This window comes from Watersipora subatra, chromosome 9 (genome assembly GCF_963576615.1).
Source record: "Watersipora subatra chromosome 9, tzWatSuba1.1, whole genome shotgun sequence".
Taxonomy (NCBI): Eukaryota; Metazoa; Bryozoa; class Gymnolaemata; order Cheilostomatida; family Watersiporidae; genus Watersipora; species Watersipora subatra.
The window spans coordinates 57,977,417-57,996,052 of NC_088716.1; the positions used below are offsets into that span (position 1 = coordinate 57,977,417).

At 35.9% G+C, this 18,636-nt stretch overlaps 1 protein-coding gene across 1 annotated transcript; it reads left to right on the forward strand.

Annotated features, from left to right (window-relative positions):
- Positions 1-6,645: 6,645 nt before the first annotated feature.
- On the forward strand, positions 6,646-18,157 carry LOC137405278 (alcohol dehydrogenase [acceptor]-like). The gene is made up of 11 exons (XM_068091506.1): positions 6,646-6,787; positions 8,046-8,260; positions 8,423-8,600; positions 9,153-9,287; positions 9,377-9,498; positions 10,128-10,298; positions 11,428-11,587; positions 13,550-13,740; positions 15,004-15,175; positions 15,951-16,185; positions 16,752-18,157. The coding sequence occupies exons 1-11, from the start codon at positions 6,646-6,648 to the stop codon at positions 16,900-16,902; spliced, it is 1,872 nt and encodes a 623-aa protein (XP_067947607.1). The 3' UTR covers positions 16,903-18,157.
- Positions 18,158-18,636: the final 479 nt, after the last annotated feature.

An 18,636-nucleotide genomic window follows, 5' to 3' on the forward strand; every position in this document is an offset into this window, starting at 1 on the left:
TTTATTGGAGTTGTTTACTCTTGGTGTTAAAAAACTTGATGATTTTAGTTATTGCCTTATTACTAGTCTCAGCAAATGATCCATTAACTTGTAGTAAATATCTTGCTAGTAATAGAACACACATAGTCTAACTATGTAAGAAAGACTAATGTTAGTATAGATACAGCCACACTTGCAATCATTTCTGTTGTTTGAATTCTGGAAGGATGCAATGAGTGCCGGTCTAGAGCCGTAAACTTTGTGGATTAACTTTGTTACATTGCTGCATTTTTTGCAACCCATTAAGTGATGTCATGGCAGTCTCAAAAAGTCAGCAGCAGGTTTCTATCAATCAATAATGCATCAAAAACTTTTGTACACAACATTGCTTAGTGCTTTAATCTTTAAAAAGGCCCAAATTGCATTTTCATCTTTACCTGTGCAGAATAATAATTATAGATTCCTATAAAAACTATTTTCATTTTTAAGCAAATTTCATGGGTAGAGTAGATGTAAAAGCTATTGGTTTTCAATCAAAAAGATGAAAACTTTCAGGTCTGTTTAAGCTGGAGTTTTAAATGATAGAAAGTTATAGTTCTACTCTTGGAGTTGTGTTCACAATGAAAAGTAAAGGCATTTTGCATGCTAGCCTGTCTTGACAAACTGTTTTTTTTGCGGAGTTGTCCCTCCGTCGAGCAAGCGAGCAACACAACAGTGTTGTGTTGTATTGCTCACTCGCTCGGTGGGGGAACAACTCTGCAAAAACAACAGTTTGTCAAGACAGGCTAGTTGCATGCTTTCAGTTAGTTCAGTAAGCAAAGTAGTTAAAGTTGGTACATTTAACAAACAAGCCTTGACCAAGTGATGCATGTTATTGCACATCCAGCTTCTCCCATTTTTTACTATTTATTAAACAAAGCGAGAATTGCACAGCTTAGTTGTTATTGAGAGCGTTGAATCTCGCTTCTAAATTTGGCATAAAATCTTTTGATTTGATAGTTAGTGTTACGTTTTGTAGCAGGCAGTCTGAGACTTGTTCTACATGCGGATGAAGACTTATTTTATTAAAACTGAATCCGCTAAGTCTGCTCTAATATTGTACTTTTAAGAAATTCTAAATTTGTGAAGTTTTATTCATCCATTTTTTAGCTTTCACTCGGAAGAGGGGTATTCTTATGGACCGCTACAGTGATAAGGCAGCACAAGGTATGCTAGACACCCATCTAAGAAGAAGCTGTGTTTGTTCTGTTCCATATCATAATCTTATTGGCTGCTCTGATTATCTGTGGACAATATTATTGCTTATCTGATTGGCTTCAAATACTGATGGCACTCATTTGATTGGCTTGGAAGATTTGTATTATTCATCTTATTTCTGAGGTATTTTGTTATCAACTAGAAAATATTATTATTGTGAATTAAAGCAATTAAAAAACAAATTGTAGAAGTTTTTTCTGTAAAAAACTTATAAAACTGAGTACATTTGTGCATGATATGAACTGCCCTTTAACTAAGCAATCGCTCAGATTGCAGCCACTTTCTAAGGGGATTGACCAAACTAGCTAATAGGTACCATGTTAATAGTTTCATCCTTTTGACTAACAGACTCAGCTCATGCAAAAACTTTGTTACACAAACTATATAAAACACACAAGTTACATACAGATCTGGTCTCGTTCTCTCAACTTAAAAGGAAAGTGATAAGTTGCTTTTTAAGCAGACAAACAGATTACTCATATGACGAGTTTTTTGAGAAAGCAGGAGGCACGTGACTTAGTGCATGATCTGATAGTCTGATAGTTCATGTGGAGTGATAAGATGAAGTGTTTGTTTAGGACACAGCTTTTCAGCTTTTTATTACCATGGCTGTAGGATTCTAATGGTAGTCCATGTAACAGTCATGCAAAGCAGGATTTGTGTAGCAAATGCATTGATGGGTAGTATTAGCGAGTCTACTTTTAAAAGATTCTACCAGAGTTCAACTTAACATTTTTATAGATTTCAAACACTCTGTAAGTATCAGATTCTGAGTATAATGAACTAAGCAGCCGATGCTAAAATAAATGGATTCACACAACTACAGCTTACCAAGCTGTTACTGCCAACAGCTTACCAACACTTGCCAATGCTCTCTGTAAGTTACTGTTACAGTACACCCTGCATGTCTTGTCATTGGTTAGTTCGGACTTCTCTCAGCTATCATATTTACTACAGGGGATAGCCATCATAGCCATATTTCTTACCGGATTGATGACCCTCAGGGCTTTACATTTGAGTGCTTATTATCTCCATTTCATAGAATACACAAACAAGAGATTATATATTAAGAAAAAAGCTTTAGAGAAAACAATTTTGAGTCTTTTCAGGGAGCAAGAGCTGTTCCGCTGTCATTCCAAATACTATTTAAAATAGATATACAATCGATGCTAAGGTATTGTTGGTATTGACAGCAGGCTTACAGACAGACTAAGGGATGGTAGATAGCTTATGCGGTGAAAAGAAAAACACATTAATAAAATAAACTTGATAGGATGAAAGCTAAATGCAGACCCAGGTGTTGTACTTTACTTTATGTGTAAATTTACAGGTCTGGCTCATTGCCAAAGAAAACATCCCTCCAGACGCATTTAACTCTATCACTATCTATCGATTGTCTGGCTCTTATCTTCTAGTTACCTCTTCCCCACCACACCTACCGAAGCCTGTGCTCTATCATTTTACATCCACTTGTGAAAAGGGCTGATTCATATTTTCCGAAGTTGGTTAGGAAACTTAGGATCTTTAGATGTAAAGCTAGGAATTTTCCTTTGGCTTCAGACCAAATACTAGGAGGTCTTAGCTAAGGTTCACGTGATAAGGATAGTTCACCAGGGTAATGACCAAGCATTGTACTTTTAGACTAGTCAACAATCCCACCATCTTGTGACATTTTAAATTAAGTTGGTGAGAACCAGGCAGCGTTGGCAGCGTCAGTAGCAGCCAGTAGTACACACACACTGGGATCGCAACTCTTGGATTTCTCCCTTAATAAATTGGCCTAGTACCATATCAAACTCTAACCACATTGAAAAGTTTGGCAACAGGAAGCAGGTGTTTTGCTCTGATACATAAACGTACCCGAAGAACTTGGCATATACTCATAGAGTGCTATAGAAATTATGGAGATATTGCTATTATCTTGAAGGGTTATGTAAAAACCTCCAACTGTAATTATTTCATAATAAACTTTCTTTTTTAATGTTATAGATAATATTTGATCATAAGCATCAATTATAGTAAAATAGTTTGGTAGCATGGAAAGATCTTTAACATTTTCATAGTGCTGTTTGGTGGGAAATACAGCCAGGCCTTCTAGATGGCTTCGTAAGAATATATAAATTAACTTTTAAATCACAAAGAGGGATGCTTGTTTCATTTGCACCAAAATTTTCACTCTGTGTAAAAGATTACCTAGGTGTCACCTATGTGGAATAATATTTGTAGTTGTAGGCAAGATTTAATTGTTTGTTGTTGTTTTATAAGTACTCAGTACTTAGTACAAGCTTTCATTAAGCTTATGAGATTTTCAAGCAGGATGTTGCCCGTACGCCATTACACTATGTTTTGCTTTTTGAGTGGAGGGTTACATACAGTGATCGACTATACTGATAAACTAGTCAGCTCTGGTTTCTACATATCGGAAAACAACAACCACAAGTTTCAATATTTATCTGTCGATGATTATCAAAGTTCAAAACTGATGTTGGCAATGTCCCTCTTTTACACCAAACAGCTGCATGTGCGTTATATAAGAGAGTTCTATTGTTTGTATTCTACATAAAACAGGAATATAGTGTAGAATATGTTATTCATATAGGCAGGGAGATTTTAAAAACAAGCGGTAATATTGTTGAAGAAGGTCACAAACCAGTTTCGCATAGTTTGGTACATAAGACATAGTCTGGTACGTAAGTCATAGTTTGCAATGTAAGTCATAGTTTGGTAAGTCAGTCATATTTTTAACCAATAGATCGTAGTTAATACCAACAGGTTTAAGTTGTAATTTTTCAGCTTTCTATTAATGTATAATATTCTGCTAATACCTGTTTCTCTGGGCATTTCCAGTATCCCAGTACAGGTGTACCTCTGTGTTATTACGCATCTATTTAACGCTAACCCATTCCATGACCTGCGGAGTGAACTATGGACTTGGCATTTTTCCAAATGTCCTCACGGATCTGATACCCTAATTCTTAATCAGTGGATATAGTGGGATGTGTGGCAAAGCTGCTGATCTTGAAATCAAGTCATGCGTCAGTAATTGAATAGACAGTAATGACTATAACTTACTTGTCCTGTATAGAATTTATGACAGCAATGCTAATTAGCTGCATTGGAGAAGAGGGATGAGCTCTAATGGAGAAGACCGATGGCCAAACACTCTGAGTTTACCAAATTAGATAATTCTCGTGTTTTAATAAAGTAAAAAAGCTTCAAGTTCTTCTTCTACTTTTGGCCTTCTGCTTTTTCCATTTAGGGGTGCATCACTACAAATGGTATATCCTGGTACAGAATATATTGTGACCGTTTGCACATGAGATTTAGCACAAGAGCAAGTGTGACTGGATGTCCTTAACACCTACAACGGTCCTTCTGAGATTCGAACCACTGACCTCCTGATTGTATGCCAGCGCACTAACCACTGAATAAACACTGCTTTCTAAAAAGAAAATAAGCTTCAAGGTAATTGATTTTAGTATATATACCGGAAAAGTGGTGACCTTTCCTGTTCTGCCGTGCACTTGATCAAGAAAATGACACGAGGCCAATTGGGCAGCTCTTCTTTCTTGCAAATAGCAAGAGAAGAGACCCGTTTGAGACTAGATTTCCCTCATAAACTTGTAATTATTTCAGATCAAGAGTTAGCAAGTAATATATTTTTAGTTTCAGTGAAGCCGTCAGATAAATATGCTGCCATTGCTTGGGCTGACTGCAGCTGCCAGCAGCAGTTATTTCTACATTCACAGTTTCAACTAAACACTGAAGGCTTTTAGTGTGAGAATTTACCTTTTATGTATTCCTGATTGTGACTTAAACCATTGGACCATGCATAAAACAAAGTACTGCACCAGAATTTGCCTTGCAGCAAATAACTGCTGTTTATAAGTACTAAGTTAACTATGTTTTTGATTTTATTATTCATCCAAAATATTAAATTAAATTCCCTTTTATTCTTCAACTAGCTGTAAGTCCGACAATGCCTGAGATTTCTTTCATATGTTGTCAGCTGGTCCACAGGCTTGAGAGGCTGAGTCACAGGAGCCAGACATAGTTCTGATATGAAACCAAACCTGGGAGAAGGCACTGAGCATATACATGTGAAGTTTGCATAAAACCAGCCACAATGTGGAAACAGACGTTGTGTGTCTCGTTTAACAGAGAGACACACAGACAGACACACAATGACAGACGTGCAGACAGACACACAGACAGACACACATACAGACATACAATGACAGACACACGGACAGACACACAATGAAAAAGTGGAACTTATTTATATAGATATTTTAGGTATATTTCATTAGTTACAATTTCATCTATTTCCTACCCTCAACACCTCCTACTTCTATATGTTTGTCGCAGTAGTTTTATATAACAAATATATTGTTGCTTAGAGATGTAATTCAAGAGTTGATATACGGAAAGTCTTAGCTAAGTTTTTATTTAATCTAAAGCGTATTTGAATTCACTAAGGAAAAGCATCAACAAAAACTGTATATTTCTGAAAAAATAATATATTTCTGAAATTTGCTTTTTATTTAACTCACTATTTATTATAGTAGTAAAAAGAATTTTTACTATGGGCTGGCCTCCCATTCATGGTGGAAGAAGGCCAGATTTTCTAACGAAAATCTCTTGAGCTTTTCATTAGAAAAACATCTTACTTTACATTTATGTTTCATTATCATTTTATTACTAGACATGAGAAAATTAATCAAATGATATTAATTACAAGATTGTAGTAGTTGTGGCACTTACCCAAACATATTCAGTTAAGCTTTGCCAAGAAATGTTGATCTATGCTATTAGCCACAGTTACTGCATATTGTGTCGAATTTCCTGAGCAGAATTTTGGCAGACAGAAAGGTTCTAGCAAATAGGTTTGATTTAAAACAAAATTTAATAATGTCTAACTCGCAACTACCTATTAAACAAACTAATTTTTTAACTAAATTTTTTTAGAAGTACATGTATGTAAGATAATATAAACAACAGTCAGTGGGAAACATTGGAGCAGAGCCAAGTTTTCAGCTTAAATCAATAAATCTGCTGAAAAGTTCTCAAGTTATCTTGTCGGAGTAGGGTGAATTTGGTTTAGTCTAAACTCAGCATATAGACTACACATCTTGACAAGCTGGTAAACTGTTTTTTCTACCTCTTTCCTCATCCTGCTGTCTTATCTATCATATCCGACCATCACTAGTTCCATATGAGTAAAAAGGCCAGAGACCCGCAAATGATAGTGGGTGGGATTGTTAGCAAGGCTTACATCGCATGCACAGGAAACTGTGAGAATCTTTGCTCTACATAAGTGGGTGTGGCCTAATCATCACCAACTTTAAAAATAGTAAGCATACTGGATTAGGCTAGATAGGCATTAGACTTGCCGATTGGCAGCTGACCATGGATGCTGACAGTAACTATGAGGGTCTCACTGGCTTAGCGATAGCCATCGCACTTGTAGTCGCCGTGATATGCAAGTTTTTCAGAGTTGGCGAGGGTGGTGTGACAAATAAATGGAAGACACAATACGATTTTATTGTTGGTAGGTTTTCTCGTTTTTTCTTTGCATCTGACTTGTTTCTAGAGCCTGTGTTTTACACAAGGCTCACTGCATCGTACTTGCGAAAACTGCATAGATCAGTTATATACCCGTTCTCCTCATCAACTGATAAAGACAAGCAATAAAATAGGCTTTTATCGGTGCTCAGATAATGTGTAGCAGTAAACTACCTCATCTAGCTCAGCGGTACAAATAACATTTACAGTACATGTACCAATACAGTTGTTTCTAGTAAACATTATTTATGCTTTTTCATGTGTAGATTTTCCCCCATAGTTTCCCTCACATTTAGGACTAAACTTTCCCAAACTTGTTTACCACTTATAACCATTCTGTCTTATTCTTCCTTCCTTCCAAGCGTTTCGACTCACTGCAAATCTACATCCTATTCCTGCATATATAGATTCTAACAAAATTAATGCTCTTTCCAAATATTTGCATCTTCTTACTCTGCCTATGCTAGATGTTTATTTTACTTCAACTCAAGGTTTCAAGATTTTTCATGGTTTGTGTCCTCGTGTTTTACATGACAGTTACAGGTTCTCAACTCATTTCAACTTACGTGATAGGAACAAATTGCATCCAATCACTAACAATTATTCTCAAAATATCAGTGCCAGCTGCTTTAACAATCTTCTACCTAATATCTGTTCTCTTAGCAGAGGAAGGCATTTTAAACACTATTTGTCAGACTATTTATTCAATTTTAACGGCTAACTGTTGCTTTTTTCCCTTTTTGTTTTACTATTGTTGCATGGCCTAATTTAAAAAAACATCTTTATTTGTGAAATGAAATTATTGTCAATAAAGTACTATATATAAGTTATGTTAGACTATCGGCGTAACAGTTATTCCTGTGTTCATTTACTCAATATACCGCATTATAATCTAGTATTTAAAATATTTCAGGCCACTCACAGCCAGGTGTACTTTAGACAAATAGAAAAAATTGGCTAGAAACAAAGTTTGGCTTTTTCAATCTACCTGCTATGTTTATACGAAGTGCGACAATTTAATGTTAAATAAAACATTTACAGCACACAGATGCTATGTAACTGTACAAATTGAGTCTTTATCTTTCTAATGTTGATCAATAATCAAGAAGAAATAGCTATATAAATACTGTATGTCTGAATGTCTCTGCAGCTAATATTATATTAATCGCTGAATTAGAATTAGGAGTACCAACCAGTTGCTCTTATTAACCTAATTTTTAAGTTTATATTTGTAATGTTCACAGTTGGTGGAGGGTCTGCCGGATGTGTAGTGGCAAACAGGCTGTCAGCTGATGGCAGGTACTCTGTTTTACTTCTCGAGGCTGGCTCTCAAAGCAAAGCCGATCAGACTATTCTTGGAGAGCTACCAATTGGTGGCGGAAAACTTATCAACAGTGACAAGTTTGTCTGGAATGACTTGACTACACCACAAAAGTTCTCCAAGTACTATAAAGATTTGGTATGTCACGGTTTACGCATCTGTGAATTTTAAAAAACGATAGTGGCAAGCCTTTTAATATCTGAAAAAATTCAAAACTTTAATCCATTTTAAAGGGAATCTACAATCTTAAGTTAGATGTTTCACTCCCCTTTACTTCCATTGTGCATGTTGTGGCTGTAGCGATCCAAAAGTCAGCATGGGAAAATGCTAGGTGGAGGCAGCGCTATCAACTGGATGCTTTATGTCAGAGGACATCGTCAGGACTATGACAACTGGGAGAAAGCGGGTTGCACAGGATGGGACTGGAACTCTGTTGAGAGATATTTTAGGAAGATGGAAGATTACTCCATTGATGATGGTAAGCGGTGACAAAGCTTGCATCATTTTGCTGAAAGCTTAAATATTAACTTAGACAAAGATTTAGCACATTATATCATAAGGTGCCAGTGTTTTTTTATCGTTTGCGATCGTTCTGATGTTTGAGGCGATCTGACCGCCAAAACTTTATTGTGGTTAAAATACTCCGAACAATTATGCGCCAAAATGATGTCACTAGCTGCTATCGTCGATATCGGCTATAATTTTATTCAAGCCGCAGCATTACACGTCTCTATTCTGTAAATCTCTTTGCAGCCATAGGCGCCATAATCGCACTTTTGTCAAGATTGTCAATCGCAAAATTTTGTTGATTTTAATTTTCAAACATCCTAACTGTCAGATCATCTCAAACAAAAAACAATCGCACATGACAGAAAAATATAAATACTTTCGGATAGAATCTACTATTTATCTCAGCAGGCTCATCATTACAGTGACAAAGTTCATTGACTCTAGCTCTCTAGCGTAAGCTATCCAACAGATAGCTATTATTTCTATTAGCCATGCAGCATGTTGCATATTCGTATAACAGATAGACTTGGACATGGAGGGCCGCTAACTGTGACAGAAAAGGTTCACTCTTATCCGATTGCTGGTAACGTGCTCAGAGCGCTTGAAGAGTTCGGCATCCGTGAGAACAACATGTATAACACTGGAGACAGCCAGGGTAAGATGTTTCATCTCCGCTTATCGATTGATTGCGCAGACTTGTTGAGAGAGTTCTGCGTGGTTTCACTTCCTACACCTTCTATGCAGGTGCCTTCAGACCTCATCTAACAGTCAGACATGGGAAGAGGTGCAGCACTGCCAAAGCATACCTCAGACCTGCCATGGCTAGAAAGAACCTGGATGTCGTTGTCGGTGCCTACGTAACAAAAGTTAGTTGCCAAAAATGTGTATTTCTCATCACTTTTGTTAGAATAGCCTTAGATCAGACTTCCTACACACAGGGGGTACATGATTGAAGTACGCATGAGTGGTTTGGATCATTTTCGCATACTCCTCACAATTTTTTGAGAATTACATTAGATTTCTACCTAAATAGGAGTACATAAAATACACACTAACAGAGCTAGGTAGGGTCTGTTGACAGTCAGTAGACACGCATAGCGATGCATAGCCGAAAGCCGTAGCCCAAAGTCTTTATTAATGTTTTTATGTTCTTGGGCTATGATAACCATTCAATTGCTGTATAACAAATGCCGAAAATGTTTGTTATTGGACTCATTGGCAGATCATCGATAGAGTTATTATTTACCATGTCACATATATTGCTACAAGTTGGATGTAGAAGATCACTAACTCTCTGCTTATAAATTTCTAAATTTTATGACTTTAAAATCTAATAATTATTGTTGATTATTACTCACAATCAATATTTGTTTCTATAGTTTGTCACACCTATCCCATAAGGCTAGGCTTCAGCAATAAACACTGCCATCACACCTGTTTTCAAAAGACAAAATAACAGTTGCAAAGAGATTGGGAGCTGCTTTGTCTATTGCAGATATTCTTTGAGAAGAAGAGAGCGATCGGATTAAAATTTACAAAATCAGGTGGCGTATCTCATGAAGTATTTGCTGACAAAGAAATCATTTTATCCGCAGGTGCAATAAACTCACCGCATTTGCTTCTCCTGTCTGGAGTTGGGCCAAAGGAGGAACTCCAGAAACATAAAGTATGTTCTATCTCATCTATATCTCATCAGTAAATGTAAATTTTAAAGGTCTAACAAATAGTATGTATATGCATTTCTATGACTTTGTACTATGTGCATCAATAATTATTTCTATTGACACTTTAGCTAACATTTCTTTTATTGATGCTGCTACTCTAGGACACTTATATTTTGCTAGTATTTAGTTTCGGAAGTAGCATACAGAGTAAAGTTTCGCTGCAACTTAATTTCGCAGCTCTGATGAGAGCGAAAATATAGTGATGTGAAAATAAATGCAGTGAAACAAACATAATTAGATTCCTCAGGTTCGGTTCACCGGTAAGTAAAAAGTTTTCAATTTGGGACTAGTTTGTAATTGTAAACTGCAGGTAGAATGGTGTAGGTGAGATTGATAATGCAATTTGATCGCTTGCTGCCATTTGTTTCTTGGACTATCAATGAACAAAGCTATTTAATTCCGCGTTTTCGCTCGTTCGTTATGATAGTTTAGTTTCGCTCATGAATCTTTCGCGAGAGGATGACTCCGCAAAAACGCGAAAGTTAGGTGAGGTGAAGACATAAGTGTCCTAGGGTATGAATGCTCGTATTGGTCACTTTGTTGCCTACAAAAATGTACTTTGTATTATCCTGCATCAAATCATGTTGCAGAAATGTAAAGGAAACTGGCCTGTTCCCTTTACTGCTCCACCAAAACCAATCTACTTGAGTACAAGGCAAAGATACATGTTTATACATTTGATGATATAGACAAGAATAAAAACAATTTAAAGTGTGCACATACACTGAGCAGCTGGTAAGAGACTGCCAGGGAACTCTGCCCATCTTCACTTTTGCTTGCTCCTTATATAGTTATCGCAGGGTCATAAGCCTAACTTCTTGGTCAACTCGGCATTGGTCTTGAGGCTAATTTGGTGATCTTATCGAAGGCTGTGTTGTCGACCGAGTCAAGGCTCGGCCTAGTTTCTATCTCAGCAGTGGTCGGCTCTTCTTCCCTCTGGCCAGTTCTCTCTCCTTCAATCCTGGGCAATCCAACGATTTGCTGCCACAGTATGTTTTCGAGTTAAGACAACAAGAAGAAACTTTGTACTGCTTCTGAGCTATACACTACATGTTTCATATTTCATGGCAGATTCCTATGGTAAAGGAACTTCCTGTTGGGAAAAACTTTCAAGACCATGCCGTGATAGATATCTCAATGTTTTTTGAAAACGCTAAAGAATCTGGAGCCGGAGATTTGTCAGAGTACAGGCACCTGTCTTCAATTGTCAAACATTTTATTTTTGGAAAAGGTTAGTTCAAAGAATTTTGTCAAGTAAAGCGATTTATATGGCGCCTTACAGTGCCTCGCGTTGCGTGTTCACAACTTGAGTTGTAAAACTCGAGTTGTAAACACGGAACGCGAGTTTGTAAAAGTAAGGTGCAATATATTGGTATTACGGTAGCATAATTGTAGATCTGGTTATATTAACAATGGTACATAAAGAGGCACCCGTTAGCTAATAGAAATTAAACTATGTGTGTACTGTAAAACCAGAGCTAATGGCGAATTAGAGTGTCCCGAGTTTGCAACTCGAGTTGTACAACTCGAGTTACACAGCTCGAGTTCAACAAAAATCCAGGCCGAGTTCTTTCAGCAGCAACTCGAGTTCAACAACTCGACTTGAGAACATGGAACGCGATGCACTGTAAAGCGCCATACTAAACAACTCATCATTTCATTTTCTCTAGCTATATTTTATATATGGAATTTTTTTTGGTGCATCATTAAACGTCGTTGACATAATTTCTATGTTTGTTCATTTTCGGTGTTCATTCAGTTTCTTGTCAGGTTTTAGAAAAATAACTCTTTTTTTCATTTGAAAAAGAAGTGGCCCGACTCCCACATAGATTGTTTTTTAGTTTGCTTTTTACATTCTACAATTGTTTTTGTCTCTTTATATTTACATAAACAAATATGTACAAATACCGCCAATATATATAATTTGAATATGTATATACGTATATATATTTAAATTGTTGTTATTAATCAATTATTAAATTTTATATAATATGCGCAAATGCAGTTCTGTAAATGACACACCCCAATTACTCACTTTGCTTTTTTACAAACCCGGGTTAGTTTTGCGTAACACAACTCAAGTTCATCAAAAACCCAGGCCGAGTTCTTTGAACAGCAACTCGAGTTGTTCAACTCGAGTCGCAAACACGCAACGCGAGGCGCTGTAAGGCGCCATAGATTTATCTAAAAGCTCCTAAATCCTCCATCCTGTGCATTTACTTGGCGCCATACAGTATTTGACTATAACAAGTACAGTAGATGCTCTTACAGCGTAAACATTCTGTTCTAGAAGTTTTTACATTATATGGATTACACGTTATACAAGCAGTAAAATACATGTCAATTGCTGAATCCAACCCTAGATCCTCTCCAACTCAATCCTTTGGCCCTTGAGAATAAAAAAATTAGAATTAACATTTTAATTTAAAGGCTGTATTGTAATTGTACTATTATTGGTGTATCGACAAAATTTCTCCTTTTTCTTATCACTTTCAATCGGTTTATGGTTCATGACTGCAATAATTTTACAGTAAGTTATGGGAACACACACCTTTAATGTCAATTTACATCGATTATTTCATTTGTTAGACCGAACGATTTATTCTGCAAAATAAAAGCAATACAAATGTTTTACATGTTCACAATGGAATAAGTTAAAAATATATGAATATATAAAAAATTTCGGCTTTATAATAAAAGTGGTATCTATTTATCTATCCATCCGTTGCCAAGGTTCAAGGTTAGAATAAAAGATATCTTTTGATGATACTACAATTCAAGACATTTAGATTGGTACACCGACACCCTAACACTCGCATCAATCGAGGGTTTTCAATTACTTCTCAATAATTGAACGATTATTTATTCTCTGCGCTTTATCGACTCATCTCACGATCTCTCATAGTAAACTAGACTGTCACGGTAGTAGTATATATAGAGGTAATCCGATACACTGTTTTTTCTCTTTAGTGCGGCAAAAGACAATGCAATATATTTAAGGCTAATTACAAAATTCTTATCATTCAAACTGAATTTGAGAACCTGCACTGACTTTTTATGTTATATGGAGATTATAAGATAGTACGAAGTGAAAACTTTTCCCAAATTAATTACTTTATGCGGAATTTACATTATAGGAGGAGGTTTACATTATTAGAGCGTTTTCTGTAAATAAACTTTTAACGTGTTGTAGGACCTCTTTCTACCGTGCCGATTGAGATTCTTGGCTTTATTGATGTTGATGATGAGGGTAATGTTTGTACCAGCAGTAATGCTCCCAAGTTGCATCTGTTTTTTGTTGACTCACCAATGGCCATAGAAAATGACAGCGATATTGCCACAATGCAGGAGTTCTTCATCCGTTGTAACTTCACCTCTGAAATGGCAAGTGCTGGAAGACTCTCATAAAATGTAGCACTCTCTATCGTTAAAAGCATATAGAAGAGCGTTTAGTTAAACCGCTTACTAAGGATAGTTAGCACGTGGAATTATTCTGTTGGGGAAATGAAGTCTCTTGCTAATCAAGTTCTCCATTAGCTAATTAGCTAATGTGCTAATTAGCTCCATTGTAAACAACAGTGCAGCCAAGCATTAGGTACAATACAATGACGTAACGTCATGCTATTTAAGTCTGAAAAGGCAACCAATGGGAATGGCTATTATTGGCCAATCTAGGTTTATATATCTATGGTTAAACCGCTTACTAAGGATAGTTAGCACACGTAATTATTCTGTTGGAGAAATGAAGTCTCTTGCAAGTTATGTGCTAATACGCTTTATTAAAGAGCTTTACCATTAAGTATAGATATGTTCGTACCATTTGAAATTTTGTTGGCTGTTTAGGTATTTTGACAGCCAGGGTGGTTCAAAATTAAAATAGACAGAACTTGGTTGTAGTTAAGATGCTCGACAAAAAAAGATGTGCCTACGCTTCTCCAAAAATGATATCAATAGCCGTTCTTCTTGTTTAATAAGCGGTATACAATTATGGTAAATATGATCTCATTAGCATCGAGTACTCATATGTTTACATAGCATTTAGAGATAAACAGCGAAACAAATTATAACCAACCTATCTTTAAATTCGTTGAAACATCTATAGCAATGCATCTGAGGCTGTTTTAGAAGTTTATTCCAACAATCATAAGCAAGTACAAAATAAATTATACGCCAATAGAGACACATAACACTGCAACTGCAACACAATAACCAATGTAATAACAAGGACAAACGGAAAGTGAAATTATTGATGTCATTTTTTGGGAAGTCTTTTTCTTCTGAGCATTTTAACTCCTATCCGGTTTTGTGAATTTTGATCTCAAAACATCCTTGCAGTCAGATCAACTCAAACACCAAACAAAATTTCAACTTATAGAAAAATATTCATATTTCTTGGTAAAATCTACTAGAATTTAATGTGATCCTTTTATCCTAAAATGCTGATGTTTTTGCTTACTTAATGCACAAACCATATAAACTATAGCAGACCAGCCAAACCTTGCATTATTTAAAAAATAAAACAACCTTTATTTTATTTATAAATAAAATCTAAAACCACCATCTGATGTCTACCAAACCAGACGGTGGTTGTATATAATCTACAATAAGCCACTTTCATTCTAGTAAGTAATTTTGTCCCTTTTTTAGCGGAAACAGTACTACTCGTTAACGAGTCGATGTGGACTCACTGTTGGAGCTGGAGTACAGCTCCCTCGCAGCAGAGGGAGCATAACTCTAGCTAGTTCTGACCCATTGGACCGACCTCTCATCAACCCTAATCTTATGTCTGATCCCCAGGACCGTCTAGTCATGAAGGCAGGTAAGGCCAGGTTCCTTCAGTCTGTTTTAGATTGACTATCATTTATGGAGAAAAAAATAAAATACTTTGCTTTTGTTGATTAGTGAGCAATGTTTATATACGCAAAACGATTTATACCATAAATTACATTAGAAAAGTAAAACCTTTTGTTGCAGACGCTTAATGCCTGTCAATTTGAAGTTATTTTCATTTTTTCTTCAGACGCATGACTCTATGATTATTTGCAGTATACAGCCAGCTTTGCTATGATCAGTATGTCTGTGCAGTTATTCACAATTTCTACTTTAAATTAATTCACATTAAGCAACAAATTGTGGAATTAATAAATTTTATCATTAGCGATTCAATAAAACAAGACAAAACTTTTTGTTTCACTTCAAGTAAAATTTTTGGCAAGCTACACCATTTCGTATTTTCTCTGCAACCCGTTTACTCGAGTCAGTAAGCTGCATTGTTAGTCACTATTCAGCACCTTCATACAATTGCATGTTATTATATTAGTATTCAGAGGAATACTAATATTCTGGTGTTGAAGAATTAGGGCCAAACTTTCATTATAATATTTTTGCTGTAAACACCATACTTCAATTTTAGGTCTTTAGAGACATCATTGGCAGCGCGTAATGTTGAGGCTAGCAGCGCGTAATTTTGAGGCTGGCAGCGCGCGCAGTAGAGGCTGGCAGCGCGTAGGGCTTACAGTTGAGGCTGATATTTTTCTCTAAATATCTTTTCTGTCAGACAACTCTATTTTTTAACTCTATTGATTAATCTGTAGGACTAAAGCTGCTGAGAGACCTTACTAAGACAAAGACCTTCACAAACCTAGGAGCTCATTTTCTAGATGAGAAATACCCAACACGAGAGCGACTCGCTCCAGATGTGGACCCGACCTCAGATGAGTACATCGACCGTGTGATTGACCATCTAAGCTCTGGAGTCTATCACCATGCAGGTTCCTGTAAGATGGGTGCTAATGATGACCCAACAGCAGTCGTGGATCCACAACTAAGGTAAGGCTGCTAGTAAAGTAAAAGAATATGTAAAAATAGAACTAACGCTAATAATTTTCAGATTTTTTATGTGAAGCAAAGCACTGTAAAGAAAGTTAGGTAATTTTAGGTAGTACCACTTGCCTGAAATATTTACTACAATAAAAACCGTGTTTATCCGTATGTCCAAAGCCAAGCTATGTGCGTCGAAAAAAAGATTTCCCCACATAGGAATCGAACCCAGCTTTTCTGATTCCTAACTAACCACACTAGTATCTATGCTATTTCACCACACATCCACTAATAAAGATAATTGTACACATAGTTATTCATTTGAAATCTTTCACAGCACACAGAACTGACTGCTAGGATACTAGTTGCACTAATATGCAATAAAGTTGTAATCCTAACTTCCTTTCTCGTGGTATATCCATGTCTTGTAATAAAACCCAAGCTCACAGTTTTTGCCTTGCTTAAATAATCTGGTCATAATAATCAGTATGTTTGTTTCACACTGCAAGGTGTTTGCTACCTTGATGTGTCAGCTAATTTCAAAATTCCTATTCATGGTTTATGCCATCATTCAGGGTGCGAGGGCTAAAGGGACTAAGAGTGGCAGACAACTCCATAATGCCGCAGATAACGTCAGGCAATACAAATGCACCAGCAATCATGATAGGAGAAAAGGCAGCGGATATGATTCTTCAAGCATACCAACCAAGCCTTCATCAGAAGTAGCAAGCGCATGGAGATACTCGTGTCCGAGGGTCTTTTTAGAGATGCTCAACAAGGAGTTATTTGAGTAATTACTGGCAAGCTACTTTAGTTCTAATGTCCTTCTAATGTTGCTTTTTTGCACACTTCCTGGACTTCAAAAAGAAAAATTTGCAATAATTTCCTTTAATTGAATTTTTTAACATTTTCATTTGGCTCAAACAATCTAAGCAATCTTCAAAGTCTATAAACAATATTTATTAGAAATGCTACACAACTAAGTTAACAAAAACCTGTACTTTGACGTTTTCAACTACGATTTTACTTACTTCTTTGATCAAAATTTTGTTCAGAATGGAACAGTTTAACATTGTTTTGGGTAGGTATGGTGTGACTCTATAGGGCAACGCAGTAGGCTACTTAAACTCATTCCTAATAGCTGTCATATGAAAACATTTTATTGCGCGATATCAGAGAAAATGTCAAAAGCAAAAATGTTGGGTGGGATTTCATAACTGTTAAACCACTATTAACCAATGTAAGAGCATTAGTACAAAAACATTTTAAACAACTGATATTTTTATAATATAACTTTTACAATAATTAAAACGGTGGAGTTTGTAAACAACATGTACTTTAAAACCTAATCTATATTAATGAATTTGGTAAAATATTTCTGAAGCACAACCAATGCACAAACTGGGCAGCTCATCTTTTTTTATTCATAGCAATATGCTATAAAGTGGATTCTGTGGTTTATCACATTATCATATAAATTGGCCTTTATCTCTAACAGCAATGCAAATGATCCTTTACTTGGAATATTATTTCATTACCCTCTATGACCGAGATCATTCCTAAGTGTTAGTCTTATATTAATTAATGTTTATCTCAAACAACAATGCAAAATTTCCTTTATTCTGTCATTTCATCATTTTTACTATGCATGTTATTCAATGAGTAGATCTATTTCTAATGCAAGTATCAATGCAAATTGTTTTGTCTACTATGCATGTTTGCCATATTACATCTGTATTGGTGAAGGGCAAGCTTTTTCCAGTTCTTATTTTATTTGCATTGTGTATCTTTTTTTGCAAAAAAATTATGTTTATTTTTTTAAATATTGTCTGGCATTAAATTGGCAAATGTATTATTAATGGTGGAAGTTATAAAGTTATACATATATGATTGGTTATTCATTACTACCTTTATTAAGCGGCTTAAAGACATTTATCATTATTATCTGGTTTGATTATGGTGCATAATAAAAGAAATGCAAATATTACAATGCTACCGTTTTCTCTTTTGTTTAATTTAGTCAGCAATTGTCTACACATATCTAGTTTTCAAACACAAGAAATGCTGTGTTTGCAAATTGGAGTTGTTCTCTGCCGTTGACTCAATAGTCGAGCATGCCGAATGAGTCGATAGTAAATATCGAGATTTACCACTAAGGCTACATTAAGTGCCAAGGATGCTTTTAAAGAAATATTCGCCGTTGCTTTGAATACATAATGCTTTTTCCACGGGCGTAAGTTCTGCAACTGCTGTACTTTCACAAGAAGTTTTTGTCCAATAAGAAAATTTTGGGAATTAGGTGAAATTTTATGGACTAATAAAATTAGAGGAGCGTGATTTCTAACATGATAGGTTCTTGTTGTTTGCTTAGATGTAGATTACCCTTGTGATGATTTACTCTTGAGGGGGTCAGCACATTATTTTGAAGGCAGAATCCGTTTTTAAACCTTTTTGTAATTG

What these genes read in the sequence shown, in the direction of transcription:
- LOC137405278 (XM_068091506.1), top strand. Translation starts at nt 6,646, where the DNA reads ATGGATGCTGACAGTAACTATGAGGGTCTCACTGGCTTAGCGATAGCC. An exon ending in AGATTACTCCATTGATGATG is followed by an intron (nt 8,601 to 9,152) that starts GTAAGCGGTGAC and finishes TTCGTATAACAG; the next exon opens with ATAGACTTGGACATGGAGGG. An exon ending in TAACACTGGAGACAGCCAGG is followed by an intron (nt 9,288 to 9,376) that starts GTAAGATGTTTC and finishes CCTTCTATGCAG; the next exon opens with GTGCCTTCAGACCTCATCTA.